At 50.8% G+C, this 25945-nt stretch overlaps 1 protein-coding gene across 1 annotated transcript in view; it reads left to right on the top strand.

Moving 5' to 3' along the window:
- Positions 1–25945, top strand: part of CFAP92 (cilia and flagella associated protein 92 (putative)) — a 42927-nt gene that overhangs the window by 7351 nt on the left and 9631 nt on the right. Inside the window, exons 2-11 of the mRNA XM_057706313.1 lie at positions 2758–2948; positions 3720–3941; positions 5560–5671; positions 6504–6600; positions 7760–7881; positions 10823–10969; positions 14721–14905; positions 18299–19203; positions 24009–24203; positions 24670–24967. Coding sequence (XP_057562296.1) covers positions 2758–2948; positions 3720–3941; positions 5560–5671; positions 6504–6600; positions 7760–7881; positions 10823–10969; positions 14721–14905; positions 18299–19203; positions 24009–24203; positions 24670–24967 — 2474 coding nt within the window. The remainder of the gene's footprint in view (positions 1–2757; positions 2949–3719; positions 3942–5559; positions 5672–6503; positions 6601–7759; positions 7882–10822; positions 10970–14720; positions 14906–18298; positions 19204–24008; positions 24204–24669; positions 24968–25945) is intronic.

The raw sequence follows: 25945 nt of genomic DNA on the forward strand, positions 1-25945 counted from the left end.
GGGTCTGATTCTCTGGGGATTTCTCTTCCTGTTGCTGGACCCCCAGATTGGGAAGCCTGATGTGGGGTTCAGAACCCTCACTTTAGTGGGTGGACTTCTACAGTATAACTGTTCTCCAGTGTGTGAGTCACCCACCCAGCATTTATGGGATTTGATTTTAATGCGATTGCGCCCCTCCTACTGTCTCATTGAGGCTTCTCCTTTGTCTCTGGGTGTGGGGTGTTTTTTTGGTGAGTTCCAGTGTCTTTCTGTCGATGATTGTTCAGCAGTTAGTTGTAATTCCAGTGTTCTTGCAAGAGGGAGTGAGCGCACGTCCTCCTACTCCGCCATCTTCCTGTTCCACAGATCAGCTATACCACATCTTCTTTATCCATTCATCTGTCGATGGACATTTAGGTTGCTTCCACGTCTTGGCTGTTGTGAATAGTGCTGCAGTGAACACTGAGGTGCATGTATCTTTTTGAATCAGAGTTTTCTGTAGATATAGGACCAGGAGTGGGTTTGCAGGATCATATAGTCGTTCTATTTTTAGTTTTTCAGAGAACCTCCACGTTCTCCACAATGGCTACACCAATTTACATTCCTACCAACAGTGCAGGAGGGTTCCCTTTTCTCCACACCCTCTCCAGCATTTATTATTTGTAGATTTTTAATGATGGCCATTCTGATTGGTGTGAGGTGATGCCTCATTGCAGTTTTGATTTTTCATTTCTTTAATAACTAGTGATATTGAGCATCTTTTCAGTGCTTGTTGGGCATCCGTATGTCTTTTTGGAGACATGTCTATTTATGTTGTCTGCCCATTTTTGATTGGGTTGTTTGGTTTTTTTGATATTATGCTGTATGAGTTGTTTGTACACTTTGGGAATTAATCCCTTGTTGGTAGCATCATTTGCAAATAGTTTTTCCCGGACTGTAGGTTATCTTTTTGTTTTGTTTATGGTTTCATTTGCTGTGCAAAAGCTTTTAAGATGAATTAGGGCTCATTTGTTTGTTTTTGTTTTTATTTCCATCACTCTAGGAGATGAATCCAAAAAAATACTGCTGCGATTTATGTCAATGAGTGTTCTGCCTATGTTTTCCTCTAGGAATTTTATAGTATCCTGTCTTATATTTAGGTCTTTAATCCATTTTAAGTTTATTTTTGTGTATGGTGTTAGAGAGTGTTCTAATTTCATTCTTTTACATGTAGCTGTCCAGTTTTCCCAGCACCACTTATTGAAGAGACTGTCTTATGTCCATTATATATTCTTGCCTCCTTTGTCATAGATTAATTGGCCATAAGTGCGTGGGTTTGTTTCTGGGATTTTTATCCTCTTCCATTGATCTATATGTCTTTTTTTTGTGCCAGTACCATACTGTTTTGATCACTTTAGCTTTGTAGTAAACTTTGAAGTCAGGGAGCCTGATTCCTCCAGCTCCTTTCTTTCTCAAGATTTCAGGGTATTTGTTTTTTTTTTTTTTTGGTATTTGTCTTTCAATACAAATTTAAACATATTTTGTTCTAGTTCTGTAAAATATGCCATTGACAGTTTGATAGGGATTGTGTTGAATCTGTAGATTGCCTTGGATATTGTGGTCATTTCAACAATATTGACTCTTCCAATCCAAGAACATGTGGTATGTCTTTCCATCTGTTTGTGTCATCTTTGATGTCTTTCATTGGTGTCTTATAGTTTTTGGAGTACAGGTCTTTTGCCTCCTTAGGTAGGTTTATTCCTATGTATATCTACTTGAAATATTCCTCCAGGATGATTACTTTCAGCTTCTTCTTGTAGTTCTATTGATGGTTGCTTCAGATATTTTGGAGGCTATTTGGTTAGGTGTATACCATGTTGTAGAATTGAGCTATCTTCCTGGTGAATTGAACTTTTTGTCATTATGTGTGACCTCCTCTATCCATAATGATGCTTTTTATCTTTGGTCTGTTGATATCAAGCAAAAGAGCCTGGAAAAAGACATCTGCAAATACCACCCAAAAGAAAACTGGTGCTTACTGATTACCTTTAACCCTCACATCTCTTGCAGCATCTCTTAGACTTGTTTTTCTTATTTTGGCACCTTTTCCAAAGACGCTTACAAAGTAGATCATTGTGCAGCTCAACTTACGAGACCTTGCCTGAGAGTATTTTTGTGGCGCCGGTACCTTCGAAGGATCTGTCTTTGGCTGGATATAAAATTCTAGCTTCAGTGTTTTTTCCTTCAATACCTGAACATTTGTGACGTTATGTATGAGTGTTTATGTAAGTTGTTTATTTAAGAGGAATGAGATCCTACATTGCCTAGTCTACAGCTTGCTTCTTAAAAACTTGATGGCACATCTTAGATCTCTTACAGGATATGAGCAGACTTGGTTTCACTTTGTCGTTGTTTGTTTTAACCACCTATGTAGTATGCCATCATGTGTGTCTCATTTATCCTGCCCCGTGTTGCTGGGGTTTTTTTTTTAAACCTGCTTCTTACTGTCAAGAGTGGGTGCAGGCAAGTGAGCGCCTGAGGTGAAACATTCGAGATGCTCAGCTCAGAGTCACGCACTAGAATTCTGCACACTGGCCTGCAGCCCTGGCGCTGCTCCTCTGCTGGCCGCGAGGGCTGGACGTGCATCTTCACTCCAAGCTGGCAGCAGCAGGGGGTCTGCATACAACCCTGCACCCCCGCCCACCGCCTCGGGCTCTTCTTGTTTCTAGGGAATCGTGGAGATGGGTCTGCTTTCCCACGTGAGGTTAGTACAAGACTCATTACATCTGTATCTTCTAGGTCATAAAGGAAAATATTCAAGCTTCGTTGAAAAATATAGGAGACACTCTAAAGTGGACAAACCTATGGCAAAGGTCCGCCATTACTACCACATAGAGTACTTCCTCCTGCCCGACGACGGGGAGCCTAAAAAGGTCGACGTGGTGATGTTTCCAGCCTTGGCCAAAGTGTTCCTGGATTCGGGAATAAAGGTGAGTGTGTGTGTGTGTGTGTGTGTCCGTCCTTGTATATAGTCTGATACCCACAGGAAACAGCAAGAGCTGCAAAGGATGCTCGCTTCCCCTGGAACTTGCTAGAAATGCAGGATCTTGGGTGCTTCCCCAGGCCTACTGAAAGGGAATCTGCACAAACCTACTCATACAGATGGCAACTCTGTGGTTTTCTTTGTAGCTATTTTTGCCTTATAATTTCTTTGGTGTTTCAAAAGTTTTGGCAGCTCTTGCTTTTTCTTTGTGTGTGTGCATGTGCGTACGTGTGTGTGAGTGTGAGTACATGTGCGTGAGTGTGAGTACATGTGTGTGCATGAGTACGAGTGTGCGTGAGTACGTGTGTGTGCGTGTGAGTACGTGTGTGTGCATGAGTACGTGTGTGTGAGTACGTGTGTGTGCATGTGAGTACGTGTGTGTGCATGTGAGTACGTGTGTGTGTGTGCACGCATGCCCACTGCCTGCACACATGCACACTCCCGACTGGGGCAGGGCTGTCAGTCAGGTTGCGGAGTCCCTGGGAGGGACACTCTTTGCAGGGAATTGCTTTCACTTTATTTTTCTGAGGAACCCAGAGGCGTGTGGGCCCCTGTCTGTGGCACCCGTTTCCTGATTCCCTGTATAAGTTGGGACCTAGGAGAGAGCAGTACACACACACAGATGGGCGGAGGGCAGGGCCTGCCCCATCGTGGCGGCGGTCAGATCTTGGCTGCTGAACTTCCCACGATGAGAGTCTCTTGCTGTCCTTTTACACAGACCATCAGGCCGTGGCAGGAAGGGGACAAGGTCTGGGTGTCGTGGACCCAATCTTTTAACATCAGCGTGACAAAGGAGTTACTAAAGAAAATAAATTTCCACAAAATCACCTTGAGACTCTGGGACACAAAGGACAAGGTTTCAAAAAAAGTCAAGTATTATCGATTAAAGCCTTCTGGATTTCTGGAAGATGCAGGATCTTTTGGTAAGACAGATATTGGTGTTTTGTTTTGTTTTTAAATTAATTATTTATTTATTGACTGTATTGGGTCTTCGTTGCTGTGCACAGGCTTCCTCTAGTTGTGTCAAGTGGGGGCTACTCTTTGTTGCGGTGTGTGAGTTTCTCATTGTGGTGGCTTCTCTTGTTGTGGAGCACGGGCTCTAGGTGCACGGACTTCAGTAATTGTAGCACATGGGCTCAGTAGTTGTGGTGCACAGGCTTAGTTGCTCCATTGCATGTGGGATCTTTGCGGCCCAGGGAACATGTGTCCCCTGCACTGGCAGGTGGATTCTTAACCACTGCGCCACCAGGTAAGTGGGATGAGTCTGGTGTGTTCACAGAAAAAAAAAATTAGAGGCTATCGAAAACTGAAAGAGAAAACTCCAAAGTCCCACAGCCCTGTTTCCATTAGGCCCTCCAGACTCTTCCTCATGTAAAGATTACATCAATACCAGTAGGTCTCCTTTTGAACTCCCTTCGAAGGAGAGAAAGGCCGAGCTTGAAGTCACGCAGCTGAACTGAGCCCGGTCTCCATCCTGAGCCAATGGTGACCTTCGGCACCTGCTTCCTCTGGCCGGATGCTCCCCTGGAGGGGCGGCAGGGCAGTGGGCGTGCACCCTCGCTCCCCCAGTAGTAAGGAGGGTTGTGTTGTCTAGACGAGAGAATTGTAAAACCAAAATAAAATGCTGCTGATTAGACTGTGCGGCAGCGTTTTGTAAGATGCATCGCAGTTTTGGGAGACGCTGGAAGGTAAAGTCGATGTGCATCTCTGCCTCCTCTGTCTGCACCCACTTTTATTTGTGTGTCCTCTCTCCTGCACGGTTCCCTGACCCTCCTGTATCACCCCTCAGACCCTCGCGCTTTGTGCTCTGCAGCTTCGGGAACCAAGTGTGACGTCTGAGTCCAGCCTCCAAGGCATCGTGCGCTTTGCTCCCCAGGCCTCCTTTCTTATCGCCAGTGTCACCTTCACACCTGGTCCTGCCCTGGTCCCTGAAGACACAAGCCCTTTCCCCGTGGTCGGGCCTGCCTTCGGGCATCGGGAGCTCTTAGCGTAATCTCTTGCTGCAGAAGTGTCATCCATCCTTCAGTGCTGCATCCCGTCTCCCCTCTCTCCTCCCCACGTCTTTCTTCGACATCTGTTACTGCTGTTGGTTCACCCCCTCCCTCTGCTCGGTGGTTGTTCCACGCGTGTGGCTGCTGCGGTGCGCGCAGAGCCCGACACGGATGAACGGGAAAGCCGGGGGGGGGGGGGCACCACCCTCGCTGGGGGTCCTCCTCACTTTGGTCAGGGACCAGCTCTCTGCCCACAGGAGGGTGACGTACGCGTCTGTAAAGTGGGGAGGGGGTGATGCCTTCCTTAAAGTGCAGCGGGAACATCAGACGCGACAGCAGACACGAAGTGCTTGGTGAGCTTGTTGGGGAGCAGCCGTGGCCGGTGGAGGCTGGCGTTGCTGGTGTTCCGAAGCAGCTCCCCGGCGGTGGCGGCAGGAGGGCAGCGGCCTCGTCTGCCTTGTTGGTGCAGCACGAGGAGGGCGATGGCCGCATCGTGGGTATGAGTGTGCGTTTCTGGTGCACTGAGTCAGTGATGCTTTCTTCTCCTGTGTTCTAGAGGAAGTGAAGCATTCGGTTTTAAGTCAGAGAAAATTGTCTGAACAGGGCATTCACGTCACAGAGGAGCTGCAGGACGACCACGCACCAGGGAAGCCCGAAAAAGCAAGAAAATGCTTCAAGTCTGGGCACGGTGAGCGGAGACGGCCTGTGCGGACGCGCTGAGCGCAGACCGGGCGGGGAAGGCGGTTGGTGGGTGTGGCCGGTGCGGCGCCTGGGCGGCCGCCGTGCTCGCCTGTCCTGCTGCACGACTCGCCGTGGCTGTCTGTTCTTTTCCTTTACGTTTGGTGCCTTGCAAAAACCCTTTTCTAAGTATAGAAGTTATATACATTTGCTTTTGTTTTTTAGACTATTTAGTGAGTACACAAAAGCGTAAAACAAGCAGGGAAAGTAACCTATCGCTGGATCACCAGGAACAAATATGAGAGTTTGGTTTTCATATTACGGCAGGTTCGTTTGTTTTTGTGCTCAGCTTCTCGTTTTTGTTTTCACATAGAGGAGGTTATTCTGGATACAGAATTTTCCGTTCCGAGGTTACTACGTCATCACACGCACTGTCCTATTTCCTTAACAACTTCTCGTACACTTCGTTTGTGGTGGCTGTAATGTGTCACCTGCTGCTGGCACTGTGCTTTGCTTAACGACTCCCTGTCGGTGGGGACGTAGGAATCTGGGGAGTGTTTTTAGTATTCTCTAATGTCGCCAGTGCTAACGTGGACAGGTGAGTAGATCATAGCCTTCCCTTTGTTCTCTGTGGGGTATTGTATGAGGACCTGGAGGCCTTCTCTTGCCTCCATGTGTCCAAGTAATCACAGTTATCCTGCGTATTCATCCATTCACGCGTATATTACTGACAGACCTCTGTATCGAATGCCTGGGGACTGCCGCCTGGGCCCGGCCTTGCAGGCGTGGCTTAGTGACTAGCGTAGAACAGGAGGCTTGGGGCCGTCGGCTGACACTGTGGGGTTCTCTCCCCGCAGAAACGGAAGCTCTTCCCAAGACCGCAGAGGACTGTGAGAAGCCCCTCGGGACGGACGAGCTCGCCGCGGTGCAGTAAGCGTGGCCCCGTGTTATTCCGGGCTGTGGGCCTGCAGCCACCTCTGGTCCTTGCCCCCCAGACTCCCGCCCAGAGTCATGTCGACGTTTGGTAACTTGGGTTCCTGAGGGGCTGGGGCACGCCAGGCGAGACGGGCAGGGCAGAGCGAGGCGTGCTGCGGCTACGAGCGCGGGTCCCGCGTGGGGCCCTGGGCTGCTGCAGGCCTGCCCTCCGCACCGTCTCTCTGCGGGGCGGCACCACCTCCGCTGCGCAGTGACCGAGTGGTTACGTGATGTGCACAAAGTTATCAAACTAGAATTCTTGGGAGTCTTGGGCGTGCTGGCCGAGATCCTAACCCTCATCTTCAGGTGCCGGAGCCCACGGCCTTTCCTGCGGGGGTGCCGTTGCTCTTGGGGCCTTCTGTAGCCTCACGAGAGTCAGAGGAGGCTTCTCAGAGGCCGGGGGGAGTCGGGGAGCGTGGAGGCCCAGCTGGTGGCTTGGCGGGATAGGATGGAAAGAACCAAGAGGACGTGTCATTTAAAGGAAGTCTAATTGAAGTATAGTTGACTTAGTGTTGTGTCAACGTCTTCTGTACAGCAAAATGCCTCAAAACATGTCATTTTAAAGTGTTGATTAAAAAAATTTTTGTAGGAATTTATAGATTAATTTGGGGAGAATTGACATTTTTCCATTGTGAAGTTCTCCCATTCATGATCATGGTGTATCTTTTCAGCTAATTCAGCTCCTCCTTTGGGACTTTTAATGAGGTTAATTTTTTTTCCTCCTATAGATGTGGTGGATAATTCCTGTCAATGAATTCCTGGATATCTTAGAGTTTCAGTTGCTTTTTCTTAAAAAATATATTATTTTTTCCTTCATCGTGGGTGGTGCAAGTTTGTCTGCAGGCCAGCGGCCTCGACAGCCCTGGGAGCTTGTTAGAAGTGGGAATCTCAGGGCCACGCAGGCCTGCTGAGCCGCAGTCTGTGTTGTGTTCAGTAACGTTCCCAGGTGCTTCACACGCACGCTGAAATCTGAGAAGCACGGGGTTAGAGGAATGCAGAGTCATTTTTTTTTTTTTTTTTTTTTTGCTTAACATTCAGTCCAGTAAATACATTCTTAGATCTGGTCCCTGATTTTTCTCACGTTCATTTCTTTTTCTCTTTGTGAATTTTCTAGATGGGATACTTCAAGACCCGTGTTTTCTTTGGGAGGGGCAACCACGACGGAGATGAAGGAGTTAATGGAGAAGCCATCACTTAGCAGCTTAACAAACTTGTTAGAAAAGCAAACATTTCAAAGTAAGTTAGGGTGGGATTTTGGAACTTTATAGTATAACTAGACCTGGAAAAGAATTATGAAACATTTCAAATTCAGAATACTTCAATAAGATTCAAATATCATTCAAAAGTAAAAAATACTACCTGCGGTTTTAACTTCCCCGGTCCATCTCACCTCATCCGTCCATCCTTCCCTCCATCCCTCCATCCCTCCCGTCCTTTCCCACTCCACCAGCATTTCGGTGCTCCTGGTCCATGGTGTTGTGTGTAAGTCTCTAATATTGACCAGAGACTTCCAGGTGAATAATCACACCCCTGTATGATAGATGCTGTGTGGGTGGGTGTGTGGGATGTGGCGGGGGTGCAGAGGCTATCTTTGGGAGATGAGAAGCGATTTGCTTGTCACGGTGGAAGGAGTGAAACGGCACGGATGAAAGTGGGTGATCTCAGCGTCTGGCTCCCAGCAGGGATCTTCAGGTGCCTGAGTCGCGCCCCTCGTTCTTGGCCTCGGTCTCCTCACCAGTGCTTCAGCACGCGGTTGGGTTTCCAGTGTGAGTGGGAATTTCTAGAGCCGGGACACTTGCTGCCCGTTTTCCCCGTTCGTTCAACTGGAACTATTGCAAATCATTTCCTTAACCCTCAGTCAGCCTGCTCTTCCTGCTTCTAGTTCAGCCCTGGAGCTTCTGGAGTCAGGCTCCCGCCGGCTGTGGGAGACACAGGGGAGTAAGTCGCCCTGTGTTTTAGGCCCTGAAAGACTCGTCCGCACTTTCCTATCCGAACACCTCGCAACTCCTTCTGCGTTTTCTCTTTTCCAGGTTAAACCGTCTCACTCCTTTTTAGTGTCCTTTAAAGCATTTTAATGAGGTTTTCAAGCTGTTCCTTTTATTTTGAAATAGAGGAAAGTACACAGGAAAATATAACAACAGTGTGCCCACAATTCAGGTGTTAATGTTGTGCCATATTTATTACTTCCCTGTTTCTCTTTCCTTTTCTTCCTTCCTTTCTTTTAAAAAATTAATTAATTGACTGCATTGCTGCGCACAGGCTTTCTCTAGGTGCAGCGAGCAGGGGCTACTCTTCATGGCGGTGCACAGGCTTCTTATTGCGGTGGCTTCTCTTGTTGCAGAGCACGAGCTCTAGGCGCGCAGGCTTCAGTAGTTGTGGCACACGGGCTTAGTTGCTCCACGGCATGTGGGATCTTCCTGGGCCAGGGCTCGAACCCATGTCTGCCTCATTGGCAGGCGGATTCTTAACCACTGCGCCACCGGGGAAGCCCCTCCCTTCCTTCCTTCCTTCCTTCCGCAGGTTACTGGTGAAGTTCAAGTCCCCTTGGCATCCCATGCTCTTAAGAAGCCTACACCTTCCTCGCCTGGACATTGATGTACTCCCCCCGCCCTGTCTCTCTCTCACACGTTCACACCTGGTAGTGACTTTGGTTTTCCCAAGTCACTTCGTGCATGTGAATCTAACAGCAACGTGCTCTCTCACTTGACTTTATTTCTCAGCTTTATTGGTGTCAGTACCTCTCAGTCCAGCCCCTCCGTCTGCCTTCTCTAAAGCGCCCTGTCGCGTAGAGGCACCCCCTTCATCCCCGCAGGCCCCGCTGAGGGACGTTTGACTTGTCACCAGTTTCCTGCTGCCGCCAGCACTGCGACGGCGGCCGTCCTTGCGCGGGGCCGCGGTGCACACGTAGGAGGTCTAGGGCGCGTGCCCGGTGGGGTCCCAGGCGTGGGAAATGCACCGTGGCTGCTCGGGGGACGCTGCCGGTGTAGGGTCCCGGTTGTACCTGTTTGCCCTCCTGCCAGCAGCCCTGAGAATTCCCACTTCTCCTCCGCTCCTCCTTCCTGATCAGTGGGGCTGAGAGCATCTAGGGTGCTTATCTGGTCAGCACTTAGGTCGCTTGCCTGTGCCTGTGTCTTCGCGTACGCTGTTCGGTTAGGTTTACATGCTTCTCTTGATGATCCCCCGACTTTATGTTGTTAGGTCTTTTGAATAATTCTGTGTGGTTTCCTGCGCTGTAAACGTCACAGGCTGGGGTCCATATCTTACCCTTTACCTTCACATTGGGTGTCTTGTGTACCCCAAGTAGTCACCTCTTCTCATCCAGTTTGTACTTTGGGTAACACTTAAGAAACTCTTCCTCATCCAGGTGGCAGTCTCGTCTCCCAAATATTCTTCTGTCGTTTCCCGCCGTCCGCCTGCAGCTCATTTTGCGTGTGGCCTGAGGGGCCCTGTGACTTCATTTGCCTCCAGAGGGGTCGTCATGCCGTTAATTGACTCGTCCGTCTTCTCCCGCTGGTTTGAAATGCCACCTCTGGCCTCTGTTCAGTCTCCCTGTGTGTGTGGCTCTGTTTCTGGGTTTGCCCAGAATGGTCTGTCCCATCGGTCTCTCTGTCACAGAACCTATAGCTCCTGGTTTGAATCACCCAGACGTGTGTGTCTGATCATCTCTCTTTTCTTCCGGATGTCAGCTGGGCGCTGAGCTGCGCATCTTCTGTACCTTCGCCCACAGACTCTTCTCGACGCGCTAGGAGGCAGGTGCGGTAGCCCCCATTCGACCGATGGGGGAGCCAAGGCTCAGAATGGTTAAGGCGCTTTCCTTGCAGGAGCTGGTCCTGGAACTTTGGTGATTCAGTGCCAAATCCCAACCCTCAGCTCTGCACTGCGGTTAAGAGCCACCATGGAGGAGAACTCGCGGTGCTGGTGTCGTCATGGCAGGCTCTGGGTAGTGGCGGGTCGGGAATCAGGACACTCCTTCGTTTCCTCCTGTGTGTAGCTGCCGAGGACCGGCCTGCGGTCACATGCGGACGCCTCTTCTGGTGGTTGCGATGGAGCAGGAGCACAGGCTGTGCCTCCAAGGAGCTCCCAGAAACTTCTGCATCCTTGCAGCGTGAAGCAGTCACATATGACCTCTGGGACAGGAGCTCCTCTTAACGCGTATTCGCTTCCTCCGATTTCACAGTTAAACAGAAAGAATCAGATGGGAGAAGGAAAAGCCAGAGGAGAAGGAAGAAAGCTCGAGCGGAGGAGGAGACGGACTCGAGGCTGGCAGGCCGCGGGAAGCAGGGCACCTTCTCCATCCAGCTGGCGGTGATGCCACTCCTCGCAGGTAGACACACCTGTTCCCAGCAGCTTCTGGTTGCCTTGTCCCATGTGGCTAGAATGTCCATAAACAGGACACTTGTGGTGACTGAGCCCCTGCTCTGCGCCACCTTGTTTTGTGCTCTCAGCCACGTGTGCAAAGTGGGGGTGAGTGTCTCCATGATACAGAGGGGGAAACAGAGGCACGGAGTGGTCAGACACATCGTCCAAGATCAGACAGCGATGAAGCGAAGCCAAGATTTGAACCTAGATCTCATTCCAGAGTTCACACAAACATGTGGGGATGCCACAGTTGTGTTTGCTAAATAAAATGCTGCTTTGCATAAGCACATCCCTACAGGTTTTTACAAAGACGTCTAGTAAAGGAAAAGACGTCTAGTAAAGGAGATGAGGAAGGGCGACCAGTGTTTAGGTCCCATCACTTCTCCTGGTGGACTCCGATCCTCCCAGTGGAGTGGCGGCGGCGATGGTGCGGGCGGTAGGTGTCACTGTCACTATTTTTACAGTGAGGAATCAAAACTCAGAGACACCAAGCAACTTACCTGAGGGCACACAGCTCAGTGGCAGAACAGGGGATTGATTCTTTTGCTGTGCAAGATCTATCACAGTTTATAAACTAGATTTGATAAATAATAAATAGGTATTTATTATGTCCATTTGTTTAGATAATGGAAGGCTCAGAATATATTTTGGGCAAAATTATGTGACTTTGTTCTAAGAAAGGTAATATGGGGGGAACCCTCTTCTTTTTCTTTTTAGGAACTTATTTCACTGTGAGGTTTTTGGCCATCAGGGTGGACGAGCCCCCCTCTTCTGCAGAAACTTAGGCAGATGCGGAGGGTCAGTGAAACCCAGCAGGGTCCGTGTCCAGGTCCAGGGATGCTGGGAACATCCTTGTTTCCACAAGCACTTGGGTTGATGTTGATACGTTTTGAGGAACTGCTATTAACTGTTTAGTTCACACTTTTAGATGGAGTTTTGAAAACTAGTTCCACCCAGAGTGAGTTTTCAGAGACTCTTACCCACTGCTGAGCCGTGTCCAGGAGGAGCGGGCCTCCCACACAGCAGCCACGTGGCCCCGCCTGGGGCACTGTCTTTGGTTCTTGCTTCTTTGGCCTTGAACCCAGAAGGAACGGGTGCTGCTGCAGGCGGGTGGGCTTCGGGGGACCTGCCTGACCCGCTCCTTGCTTAGCTGTGGGGGGGGAGACGCAGGTCTTGGCCTGCCTGGGGTGACAGTAACCGCACGGGAAGCCAAGAGGTGCCTGGGCCGCCCTCCCTCCAACCTGTGCTGTCCTGGCCCTGTACGGTGACAGTTACTGTGAGAGTGGCAGACAGACTGAATCCTGGCTCAGGTGCTTAGCAGCTGCTTTCTCTGAGTCTCAGTTTCCTCATCTGTAAAATGGGGACAATAACTCCCACCCCCGGGGGCCGTAGGAATCACAAGAGATAATGTGCGTAAAGGGCTTTGCAGGGCGTCCTGCACGCGGCAGGTCTCAGACACGTTGCTGGAGAGGAGGTGGCAGCTGCTTCGCCAGGATGTCTGGGTGGGCTGCGCGCAGGGTGCTGGGCCTCTGGCGGGGGACGCAGAAAGACCCCTCCTCCGCAGTACCGATGCCACGGCTCGTGGTCGTGAACTGCGCGAGGTCGTGGCCCCACAGGCCAATTGTAGGTCTCTTTTTGCCATTAAAATATAACGGTGTATGATCACCCCGAAGCCAGCAGGATCCTATTTCCTCACCTTCACTTTTCGACTGGGCCGCGGACCTTGCGTATCTTGGCAGTAAATACTGCTGGCCGGTAAGAGCCTGGAAGGTTCTGTGTCTGGAGTGAGCGCTTGTGTTGACCGCACAGTAGAGGGACCTCAGCCACGCAGGACTGGTTTGGACAGTGGTTCCGCTGCTGGTTAGCCAAGAGTCCTTGGACGGTCCCTTGACACCCCTGGGCCTGTCACGTTCAAGCCCGGCCGCGGTAGGTGCACACACTTTGCGGCGGCCGCTCCCCTTCGCCCTGTTCCCTCCGTGGGACGGCGGTCCTCACCTCGGACACGTGTGCCCCCGGGGACACTAGGCGCTGGCTGAGGCATCCCTGGACGTCGCAGGGGGCGTGGGCTGCCGCTGGGCGCCCCACGGTGCACAGGGTGGTCCCCACGGCAGAGAGTTACCTGTGCCCAAGTGTCCGTCGCGCTGGGGTAGAGACCCCGGCCCTGGGTCATGGCTGACACCACCTGAAGTTTCTAATTGATGATTTGAGTAGATGTTTGCGCTAGAGAGTCCTTCTAAACTGGGCAGTCTTCTGCGAAAAGGCTTACAAAGGTCTAGAACAGAAATCATAGTTAGCTACGACCTTAACGAGTGGGTTTGCTGAAGAGTCACGAGGGAGCCGCGAGGGGTCCCCAGGAGACGCCCGCGGCCCGCACAGACCGTGCACGCTCTGGGCCGAGGCCCTGTTCCGGAAGCAGCCGCTCTTTCTGAGTGTGAGTGACGGGGCTTTCATGTGCCTTAGCAGTATGTTGGATTGGCCAAAAAGTTCGTTCGGTTTTTTTTTTTGTTTTGTTTTGTTTTGTTTTTAAAGGCCAAACAAGCTTTTTGGTCAACCCACTATTTTCCCAGCATCGTGAAAGGAATCGAATTGGTCTTTTTGTGCACAGACCCTGTGCTGGGAAGGACAGGGTTCCCAGCACCTTCCCATGAACAATCCTCCTTCATCCTCTTAACCCTAAGGATGGTGTTGTCTCTGCCCACTTTGCACACGAAGGAATTGAGCCTCAAAAGCCTCTAACTTGTTGTAGGTCACACGATGACGAACAGTCAGATTCAGGGATTGAAACTAGGCCTCTCTGCTTGCAAATCTGGAGCTTTGCTTTTTTTTTTTTTTTTTTTTTGCCTTCACCAGTATGTCTCCACCTGGTGAAATGTATGGGCCCCTTTTATGAGAAACGTATTCTCCCAGCTGCCTACATGCCCTGCAGCGGCCCAGCCACCCACCCTCTCCTGCAGTCGCACTGTTGCAGAACGGTCGAGGCAGGAGCCGTGGCAGGCTGGATCTGGCCCGAACGCACCGCTTGTACTCCACGGCCGTGTCTACGCTTTCCTCCCTGGGCCACGGGAGCAAAAGCGACACCACGGGGCACCAGACACAGACACTGGCATTATTTGCTCCTGACCGTGTGCTAGGCCAGGAGAGCTGCCCGGAGCCGTGCTCCGGAGCTTCCCGCAGTGAGCGGCTGGTTCCACGTCTGCTCATTGCCACACACGGCTGCTGGACGTGTGAAGGGGGCCTCACGTGACGAAGGAAGTGCGTTTTAAATCGTATTTAATTTTAATTCATTTAAACATCAGTATCCACATACCGCCAGTAGCTAATGGACTGGCAGCACAAGTCTGGTGGTTCTAGAATTCCTGAGGAGGTTTTAAAAATCCCGGAGTGGAGGCCACAGCCCAGACCAAGCCCGTCAGGCTGAGGGTGGGCCCGAAGCATCATTGTCCCTGATGGTACCTGATAGGTGATTCAGGACGTGCTTACATCCCATGTGGCCATGAAGATTAAATCACAAAGTGAAATTCTCTTAGAGAACCTGGGAGACCCCAGCTGAGAGAGTGGTATAGACATGCTGCCTATAGGTGTTTCCCAATTATTATTTTTTTAAAGTTTTCTTCTTTTAGGTGTCATTTTTATCTTTGGCTCTCAGGTGGCCTGATCCCTCTGTGCTTGTCTCAGGGCCGTCGTAACTGTTTAACGCCGTGTGCATCTCCCACCAGGATGGCAAACTGTCGTGAGTCGTGGCAGTGGGAGGTCTGCCAACATCTTAGATTGTTTCCTGACGCTGAAAACGGAAGTTCCCCTCATGACCGAAGAGCAAAAGCAGGACTTAAACCCCCTGACCATAAAGATCAAGTGTGTGTCCTGCCTCCCGTCACAGCCTGTGTCCGTCTGCGAACTAGAGGTAAGACGGAGCCGGGCCAGCCGGTCTGAGAGCTGCTTTTCCCAGACGTCTGCCTGTCACCTGTCACCCCTCCCCCTCGGCAGCCCTGCCTGAGAAGTACAGTCATCAGCCCCGTTTCACCATTTAGGATCTCATAGCCAGACGTGGAAAGATTAGGTTCCTGTGATCAGGAGTTACCAAGTGTGAGGCCTCTCCGCTAGACCCCAGGGTTCTACAGATGGAGGTAGCGACCCTGCGCGCAGAAGGAGCCCTGAGCTTCCTTGTCCCAGCAGCGGTGCTCGCCGAGTGCGCACTGGTTTTGAACCAGCCAGTTTAGGGCAGCTGTTTACCCTGGGAGTCCCCTGTTCCTCTCCCGGTGGGTCCCGTCTCCTGGATTCTGTGTCTTGCTCCTGCTTTGTTTCCTCTTTGATTTTGCTGGAGCACATCCTCCTGTAGCTTTTTGAGAACAGGTTAATGGGCGATACTTGTTTTATTAACTCCTATGTCTGAAAACATCCTTATTCTACCCTTATACTTGATTGATAGTTTAGGTATAGAATTCTAGGTTAAAAATCATTTTCCTTCAGTTTTTTTTTAAATTAATTTTATTGGCTGTGTTGGGTCTTCATTGCTGCACACAGGCTTTCTCTAGTTGCGGTAAGCAGGGGCTGCTCTTCGTTGTGGTGCACGGACTCCTCATTGTGGTGGCCTCTCTTGTTGTGGAGCATGGGCTGTAGGCGTGTGGGCTTCAGTAGTTGTGGCATGAGGGCTAGGGCGCAGCCTCAGTAGTTGTGGCACATGGGCTCAGTAGTTGTGGCGCACGGGCTTAGTTGCTCCGTGGCATGTGGGATCTTCCTAGGGCAGGGACCGAACCCGTGTCCCCTGCATTGGCAGGCGGATTCTTAACCACTGCACCACCAGGGAAGTCCCTTTCCTTCAGCTTTTAAAAATTTTTATTGGAGTATAGTTGATTTATGCTGTTGTGTTAGTTTTAGGTGTACAGTAGAGTGAATCAGTTACACACACACACATCCACTCTTATTTATATTTTTCTCCCATACAGGCCGTTACAGAGCACTGAGTAGAGTCCCCTGTGCGCTACAGCAGGTCCTTATTAGTTACCTGTTTTATATATAGTAGCGTGTATATATCAATCCCTGTCTCTCAGTTTATCCCCCACCCTGCCCCCCGGTAACCATAAGTTTGTTTTCTGCATCTGTGACTCTATTTCTGTTTTGTAAATAAGTTCCTTTGTACCATTTTCTAGATTCCACATATAAGCACATGTAAGTGTTTAAGCATATAAGCACATATAAGGCCATTTTGATAAACTCTGTGTATCACAGTTCCTCTGCTCAGAAAGGATTTCCTTTGCTCAGATTTTCAGGTGTCTGCCCAGCTGCTGCCATGGCAACCAGATTACAGCTTCAGAACTTGAACTTGCCCGAGGGCAGGTCCAGGAGAGAAAAGCAACAGGGGATTTCCCTCCACTCTCTCTGTCCAATAGGGGTCCCCACCCTGTTCCTTGGAACTGAAGGAGAGCTCTGTCTCTCCATGCCTGGTGTACGATTCTGGGATTCAGCCTTCCTTTGAGTCTAGCCGGGGACATGCACGAAGAAAATGAAACCCAAGAAACTCACTGGGTTTGGTCTCTTTCTCCAGTCTGCCCACTGCCTTTTACTTTTCAGAAGCTGCTCCGTGCGTCTCTCCAGGGTTTTTAGTTGCATTCGGTGGGAGGTGCAGGCTTGGGTGTGCTTATTCTGTTTAACCAGATTTGAAAACTCCTCTTTTATTATTTTTCTTTTTAATTATTGATTTATGGATATTCTTTTTATTAATATATTGTAGGTACAAGTCTTTTGTCAGGTATATATGTATCTTACATATTTTCTGCCAGTCTGGAGCTTGACTTCAATTTTCTTAATAGCGTCTTTGGTAAAGTCCATCATATCAACCTTTTCTGTTATGATTAGTGTTTTTTGTGTCATAGCAAATGAATCTTTTTTCCACCCCAAGTCTGTGAAGATACTACCCTATGTTTTCTTCTAGAAGATGTATGATTTTAGCTTTTATCCTTAGGTCTGGGATTCTTCTAGAATTAATTGCATTTTCCTAACCATAAAAATGGTATATTTCTTCATTTAGATTCTCTTTAACATCTCTCTGCAGTGTTTTGTAGTTTTCAAGGTACAGGTCTTACGTATCTTTCATTTCTTCCTAAGCATTTTATGTTTTTTAAAAAATTTAATTAAGTTAATATATTTATTTGGTTGTGCTGGGTCTTAGTTGCGGCAGGCAGGCTCCTTAGTTGCAGCCTGCGAGCTCTTTAATTGCAGCATGCATGTTGGATCTAGTTCCCTGACCAGGGATTGACCTCCGGCCGCCTGCTTTGGGAGCACGGAGTCTTAACCACTGTGCCATCGGGGAGGTCCCAGCATTTTATGTTTTGATGCTATTGTAGGTGATATGTTAAAATTTTCCCTTTTAGAATTTATATGCTAGTAAATAGAATTACAATAGATTTGACCTTGATGATATACTTCTATTTTTTAAAAACCTAACAAATACATTTATTTTCTGCACCTGACTGTTCTGATACCTTTGCTTTGTGCACCTGGTTTTGCTAGTGGTGCCTTTTCCTCGCAGGTGTTTGGTGAGTTTTACTATGATACCATGTTTGGTGGAACTTTCTCTTTGGGAATTTTTTGAGGCCTAGGTTGGAAATAGATTTCCTCCAGAAAGTTTTCTTAATGATTTCTGCCAGGTCCCTGCGAGCCCTACCAACCCAGGATTATTTTAAAATAAAAGCTCAGCATCAGAGTAAAATAAATAGTACCCTTGGACTATGCGTTCAGACCACACACTTGTGTAATGGTCAGCTTCTCACAATAAAGTCGTAACACGTGCCAAGTGCCCTGTTTCTGTCCCAGCACAGCCCTGTCCCTCCCTCACCTCATCCTGCAAGTCCTCTTAAACCCCAACCCAGGTTCTGCTTGGTCACTTTATACGCTAAAGCTTACCCGTGGCAGCCCTCCACGTGCATGTCTGGGAAACAGGGGTACCCTGCTCTAAAAGCCGCTTGTCTCCACCTTTCCTGTGCCTGGCTGTGGGGCGGGGCGGAGGCACAGGGCCTGTCCTCGCGGCGCTGACCATTGGGGGGAGGCCGTAGTGACCCATACTTACGGAGCCCTCGTCTGGCGCCAGCCGCCAGCGTGGTGCTGTCCGCGTGGCCCTCGGGCCTTGCAGGGGTGGCTCTGCCCTCGGGGTTTGTGCATGAGGAACCCGGGCTGCGGGGGGCTGCGTGGGGTTAGCCCAGCAGGGGGTTTGAGCCCCCAGGTGGGGGCCGCCTGGAGGGGAGGGGGGCAGGGGGTGCCCCCGGTTGCCCCGGTGACCGCCGCCCCCGCTCTCCTGCAGCGGCTGCGTGTCCCCGTGTACTGCACATACCAGTTCCACGGGACCCCGGTGCACAGGACTGAGGGCCAGCCCCACGGGACCCACGTCTACTTCCAGGACGTCAACGTCATCTTCCTGGGGGCCATGCACCCCAGCGACCTGAGGGAGTACCTGGAGGGCCCCCCCATGGTGGTGGAAGTTCACGACCGGGACCGCAAGTCAGAGGGGTATGCCCGCGAGCCCACCCTGTTTGGGGAGGACGCCCTGGATGCGTACCTCAACCTCCAGGCCCTCATCTCCCCCAGACAGACAGAGAACAACCCCTTTGAAACCCAAGATAAGATGTGGGACCCTTACGGGGTCGCCCAGGTCAGCTTTGCCGACCTCCTCCTCGGCCACAAGTACTTGAACCTGGTCGCCCCCGTCCACAACTGCGAGCCCAAGGCCATGCACCTGGGCCACGACAGCAGGAGCAGGAAGGTGGTGGGGTTCCGGGTCCCCAGAGACGGGCTGCGGCGCGGCCCGGTGCCCCCGGGGGCCTACCTGGAGGCCAGCTCCGTGCTGAAGCTGCGCGTGGACGTGGCGGTGCCACTGCGGGCCGGGCCCGAGGCCCTGGTTGCTGACCCCATGGCCTCCCAGTTCGGCCGCGTCATCTTCGTGGTGGACTCCAGGAAGCGCTCCCTCCTGCACGGCCTCCTGCAGGACGTCACCATGATCAATGCCAGGGCCCTGGCCCTGGACTCCTACCCCCTGGAGTACCTCCAGCAGACCCTGTCCGCCTTTAAGATGCGGGCGAAGATCCAGGAGCGGCCGGACCTGGACGTGCTCACTGGCTTCCACCTGCTGGACGGGACGGTGCACCTCCTCATCCTGGAGGGCTTGGCGGACCGAGGCCTGAGGCGGCTGTGGGAGGGCCACCAGCGCCGGTAGGTGCGCCGCGTCTCTGGCTGGGGAGGGGTGGGGAGGTCTTTGGAAGCCAAGCTCAGGTTCAGTGTCGCCGACCGCGGGGGGCATCTGTTGACTGGGTGCCTCTCGGGGTGTTTATAAGGCACTTGGCAGGGCTCAGAAACTGGCTGACAGGGAGGACTGCTCGCCTTGGTCGAAGGGAGGACTTCAGGGGTGAATGGGAGGGAGGCTGGTTTAGGGAACTGGGTCCTGCCTTCATTCAGGCCCCCCAGGGGCCCCCCCGGCCAGCGGGAAGCAGAGTGTTCTCCATGACCCTGAGAGGGGCGCCACCACAACGCAGATGTCCCCTCGGCCCCAGGGAGACACGGTGGGTTATTATGAAGCTGGAGGCGCTGCTACGCTGCACAAGTTCCCCTTCCGTGAGGCCTCGGGTGCACCCGAAGGCTGCCCCCTGGAGGTGTGCCAGAGGCAGCTGACGTGTCCCCTTCAGGGCTGGAGCAGGTGGCCCCTCGTGGTCCTTTCATTCTTTAGTTTTGGTGACACAGTGACTCTCTTTTTCTTTCGTGATTTGCACGTATCCTAGTTTGGGTCAGTAGGGCCTCCCTCCTCTAGTCTGGAGGCCCCCCGTCTGTCCTCGGAGCTCAGGTGCCCCAGGACCCAGATGGTGACAACTGCAGGAAGCTTGGACGTGGAGTCTGTCCACCCAGGAGGGGGCCTGTCTTGACGTGCTGATGGCCAAGAGCACAGGCAGTGGTGGGAGGGTAGCCTTGTGGCTGATAATCCGCCCGGGAAAACTGAAAACATGCATCCCCACAAAACCTGCACGTGGATGTTCACAGCAGCGTTATTTATAATGATCAGAAAGTGACGCGAGCCAGGCGTCCATCAGCCGACGAAGAAAATGTGATATATCCATGCTATAGAGTAACATGCAGCCGTGAAAAGGAATGCAGTATTGATACACACACTTCAGTGTGGATGAACCTTTAAGACATCATGCTAAGTGACCTGGAGGGCACCATGCCAAGTGAAATAAGGCAGACAGAGAAAGACAAATCCTGTATGTTATCACCTACATGTGGAGTCTAAAAAATAAAAGTAGTGAATATAACAGCAACAACAAAAAAAACCCAGACTCACAGATACAGAGAACAAACTAGTGGTGACCAGTGGGGAAGGAGAGAAGGGAGGGGCGGGGGGGGGAGGGGATTAAGAGGTACCTACTGTATGAGGTGAATAAGCTACAAGGAATTTTTGAATGGCAGAGTACAATATTTTATGATGACTATAAATGGAGTATAGTCTATAAAAATTTTGAATCACTATGTTGTACACATAAAACTAATATAATATTGTAAATAAACTATACCTCAATTAAACATGATGCTCAAAAAAGAAGCCAGACATAGAAGACTACCTATTATATGATGCCATTCATATGAAATGTCTAGAATAGTCAGGTCCATCGACATAGAGGTAGATCAGTGGTTTCCAGGGTCTGAGAGGAGGGATGAGGGAGAAGTGGGGAGTGATGAAATGTTCTGGAACTAGACAGTGTTTGTGGTTGCGCAGCATTGGGAGTATACTAAAACCGCTGAATTGTACACTTTTTTTGGGGGGTATACTGTTTTACTCATGTTTGAATTTCACCATCAAAACCAGACTTCAGTATATGCTGGGCCTGCGTTCAGATTTGGGAAACAAAGGTGGACAGACAGCCTTAAGGGTGCAAGGTGGTAAACACGGCACAGTGTACTACACAGCTAGAGGAAGGCTGGGGGTGGCGTAACTCTGTATACCTTTGTACATTTAGTGACATCAGGTATGAGGAGGAGCCCAGCACCTGGAGGACAAGCCCGTTCGGGACTGAACAGAGGCCCTTGGCTGCGGTCATCATCCTCCCTTGACGTTCGGGGCAGACAGCAACAGGGTGAACGTCAGGCAGTTGGCTCCTGCCAGTTAGGACTGTGGGGGCTGGTCTGAAGCGAGCGGGGCTGGCTGGAGGTAGGACGTGTTGCAGCTCAAGTCCGGGATCTGCAGGTCAGAACAGCAATCTCATCTAGAGGCAGGATGGTGGGGGCATCCTGCGAAACGCCCCGGGTGTGCAGACAAGTGCCTGGGACGCTCTCTTCAGACGGCATGAATCGTACACTTCAAAAGGGTGAACCTCATGGAGTGTAGGAGAGAATGTGGCCTTGCCCGAGGGAGGCCTGGCTCTTGCCCTTGGCTTCTGGGTGGTTATCTGTGTGATGCCTGATAGGAGTGTCTTTGGTTAGGTTGGGGGCTGACCACACTGGATCTTAGGCTGAAGCCTCACCTGAGGGGCACAGGATGGAGGGTGGTGGGGCCAGAAAGACCAGCAGTGTGACTTAGGTTTGGGGCTCTGGGGCTCTGGGTCACGCCGTGTCACATGCATGTTTTCAGTTCTCCTGGGTGGATAACCGGCCACGAGGCAGCGTTCCCCGCTGCCCCTGCCCCCCACTCTTGGGCCATCAGCACGTCGAGACAGGCCCCCTACGGGACTTCCCTGGTGGCGCAGTGGTTAAGGCTCTGCACTTCCAATGCAGGGGGCCTGGGTTCGATCCCTGGTCAGGGAACTAGATCCCACATGCATGCTGCAACTAAGAGTTTGCATGCCGCAACTAAGGAGCCCGCCTGCCGCAACTAGGACTGGCACAACCAAATAAATAAATAAATAAATAAAGGCAGGCCCCCTCTTGACCAGGAAACTGAGATTGCAGTGTTGGCCATCAACCAGTCAATCAGTCGATCAATAATGGAGCCCCAGTAAAGCCTCTGGACACCACGGCTAGGGGGAGCTACTCTGTGTATTTGGTCCTTTCATCATCTTAAAAATATCTTTTCCAAAGAAAAAGTTTTGAATTTTGATGGAGTCCAATTTATTATTTTTCCTTTTATAGATTATGCTTTTGTTGTCATGGTTAGGAATTCTTCAGAAAGCCTTAGGTCTTCCCCCGGCACATGTAGGTTTCTGTAGATGTCCTTCACCAACTTGAGAAAGGTCCACTCTGTTCCTTATTCGCTAGGAGTTTCCTGATTTGCGGGTTCACACAGTTCACAAAAGTCAGTCCCAGGCACAGGAAAAACCTATTTGCAATAATTATAGACTCATAGTAAACTGCAAAAATAACAGAGAGGTTCCACGTACCCAGCACCGCGCTTCCCCCAGTGGTGACATCTGACATACTGATGGATGCAGTACGGTCAACCAGACCACACCTGTCTGTTCTTAGCTTTCACCAGAAAGACCTTTTTGTTGTTGTTGTTGATTTTATTTTTCAGGTTCCATACATAAGTGAGAACATGCAGTATTTGTCTTTCTCTGTATGACTTATTTTACTAAGCTTAATACCTTCCAGGTCCATCCATGTTGTTGCCAATGGCAAAATTTTATTCTTTTTAATGGCTAATATTCCATTGCATATATGTACCACATCTTCTTTAATTCATCTGTTGGTGGGCACTTAGTTTGCTTACATATCTTGGCTGCTGTAAACTGGGGTGCATATGTCTTTTCAAAGTATTATTTTCATTTTCTTTGGATAAATACCCAGGAGTGGAATTGCTGGATCATATGGTAGTTCTGTTTTTCATTTGTTTAGGAACCAACATACTGTTTTCCATAGTAGCCGCACCAATTTACATTCCCACCAGAAGGGTACTAGGTTCCCTTTTTCCCACATCCTCACCAATACTTTATTTCTTGTCTTTTTATGACAGCCATTCTGACAGGTGTGAGGTGATATCTCATTGTGGTTCTGATTTACATTTCCCTGATAATTAGTGATGTTGAATATCTTTTCATGTGCCTGTTGGCCATCTGTATGGCTTCTTTGGAAAAATGCCTGTTCAGGTCCTCTGCCCATTTATTATTTGGGTGGTTTGGTTTTTTAACATTGAGTTGTATGAGTAATTTATATATTTTGAGTATTAACCCCTTGTCAGACACATCATTTGCAAATATTCTCTCCCATTCGTTAGGTAGCCTTTATGTTTTGTTGATGGTTTCCTTTGCCGTGCAAAAGCGTCTGTTTGATTAGGGTCCATGTGTTTATTTTTGGTTTTGTTTCCCTTGCCCAAGGTGACAGATCCAAAAAAATACTAAGACCAATGTCAAAGAATGTACTGCCCTGCCAGTGTTTTCTTCTAAGAGTTCTGTGGTTTCAGGTCTTATATCTAGGTCTGTAATCCATTTTGAGTTTATTTTGTGACACATAGCTGTCCAGTTCTCCCAGTGCCACGTATATAATGTCTTTTCCCCATCGTATGTTCTTACCTTTCTTGTAGAAAAAAAAAAAAATCTATCTTTAAAAAGCTAAACTGTAGAGCTTTTTTAGAGAGTAATATAGGAGGACATATTCATGACCTCAGAATAAAGAAAGACTTCTTGAATAAGACAGAAGTAGAAACAATAAAAGAAACAAATGACAGATTTGGCTATATTAAGGTTAATAACTTCTATTCATCCAAAGACACCAAAACATTGCGAAACGAGAAGCCACAAACTGAGAAAAAAGTATTTGCAATGTATGGAGCTGGTATTCTGAGTATATAGAAACGCCTGCGAATTCATAAAAAACAGTGAAAACATCCCGGTGGAGGAAAGGGCAAAAGACTTGAACAGGGGACGCGCCCCCCGCCCCAGCACCCAGCGCCGCGCGTGCGGTGCGCAGCCCCCGCGTAGGTTCCCCAGGTGCCAGGCGGTGGCGGGACCTGCGCCCCGCACAGCGGGGGGCACAGCGGTGGGGGGCGGGGCGGAGGGGGGTGGCGGGGCGGCAGCGGCTGCGCTCTCTCCCCCCCGCAGGGTCCCGCGCGCGGAGCAGGGCGTCTACAAGGCGCTCTACAACTCGCAGCTGCGCTTCCGCCGCCGCATCTACGCCGCCCTGGAGAGCATCCTGTGCCGCGTGCGCCTGTGCCGGCCGCTGGCGCAGCTGGTGCAGCGCGCGGGGCTCTACGTGCGCAGCGCGGTGGCGCCGCCCGCCTTCCAGGCGCTCAGCAGGTGCGCCCGCACGCCGCGCGGGGGGCATCCCGGGGGGCATCCCGGGGGCAGGGTGGGGGGCCTGGCCCTAACCCCAGCTGGGCGGCCCAGAGGCTCCGTGCCTACTGCCCTGCCCCCGGGCGGGAGGGAGCGGTGCGGTGCGCCCCCGCGGCGGCCAGCCAGCGGTCCCTCCCCAGTGGGGCGTGGGTTGGTGCGACGCAGGGAATGCGGCCACCGGAACCGAACACATAATCGGAGCAGAAAGTGGGAAGCCTTTAACTGCGGGGGACCGGGAAGGGGGAGGGAAGGGGCGTCCCCCCACCTGCCCCCCGTGGGCTCAGCGCGTGGGATCTCAGTCCTCGTGCGTGAGCTGTGACCCGGGACCGGCTCACCCACCTCTCTGCGTCCTCATTTCCTCTTGTAAAACGGGAGCGCGCGGGCCTGTCGCCAGGCAGGTGAGTCTGAGGGGGGCCCTTCTGCGTTCCAGGATCTACTGCATCTGCCGTTACAGCACCAGGCTCAGGGAGGTGATCGCCGGAGACCTGCTGCCCTCCTGCGCCATGATCAAGGAGCTGAGCCGGGAGTTCGGGTTGCCCATTTCCCAGGAAGACCTCACAGAGGGAAAACTGCTGGCCGTGTCCCCTCCTCCTGCCCCCAGCCTGGAGGACTTCCGGAGCCAGCATTCCACCCTCGCTTCCGAGATCCAGGCCCACAAGGAGAAGTACCTGCAGTGGCGGAACACCACGATCCTGAAGAACAGAGACCAGACGAACAGCCTGATCCAGGTAGGTGCTCCCACCCCCAGGCATCCCAGGCTTCGCCCAACCTGAGCCTCTAGCCAGCTGCTGGGAGATGCAGGGGGTCTGCTTCTGGCCACGTCTGTTCTGCTGCTCAGGGATCCCAGGCGCGGTGGGCAGGAGGTGCGGCGTGAAGGGCACAGCCACACCAGAAGCTCTCCCTCCCATCCCTGGCGTACCTTGTCTTTCCTGAAAGGTGAAGACGAACACTCTTAGGTGTGTTTCCTTCCCTTTGGCCCCAGACTTCATCTTAGAGAAAGAACTGTGTGTGTGTGTGTGTGTGTGTGTGTGTGTGTAACATTTTGCTTAAGCTGCTAAGGGCATGAATGTTATATTATGTCCAAGCAACACAGCAGATAAACTAACCTGTGTGAGAAAATGTGAGTAGAGAGGAAGAGAACAGGAGACTGAGAAGCTGGTGAGGTGATGGAAGGCCAGCTGTATGTGGCTTGAATGGCCAAGGGCCTCTCTCAGCCCATACTAACCCAAAAGGCTTAAAAAGGCCAACATCTGAGCTGTGCCTTGAACTTGTAGTCTGTGTGGGTGAAGCCCACCCATGCATGGGCTGCGTGGATGAAGCCACTGCCTGGTCCTCCCATACCAGTCTCTAGTAAAAATCTTCTCAGAAGTTTTTAAGTTTTATATGTGTGCATTCTTTATGAAAATCAACAAAGAGGGGTTTGTTTTTTTCCATCAGTGTTCAAGTTTTTAGCTTTTTCAAAAGAACCAGTTCTTTGATTTATCTATCAATCTACTTTTTCTGTTTTCCTAATTCATTACCTTCAACTTTTATTTTTTATCATTTTTTAAAAAATATATTTATTTATTTATTTTATTGGCCGTGTTGGGCCTTTTTTTTTTTGCTGTGCACGGGCTTTCTTTTAGTTGCGGTGAGTGGGGACTACTCTTCATTGTGGTGCGTGGGCTCCTCATTGCCGTGGCTTCTCTTGTTGCGGAGCACGGGCT

This window comes from Hippopotamus amphibius, chromosome 13, assembly GCF_030028045.1.
Source record: "Hippopotamus amphibius kiboko isolate mHipAmp2 chromosome 13, mHipAmp2.hap2, whole genome shotgun sequence".
NCBI lineage: Eukaryota > Metazoa > Chordata > Mammalia > Artiodactyla > Hippopotamidae > Hippopotamus > Hippopotamus amphibius.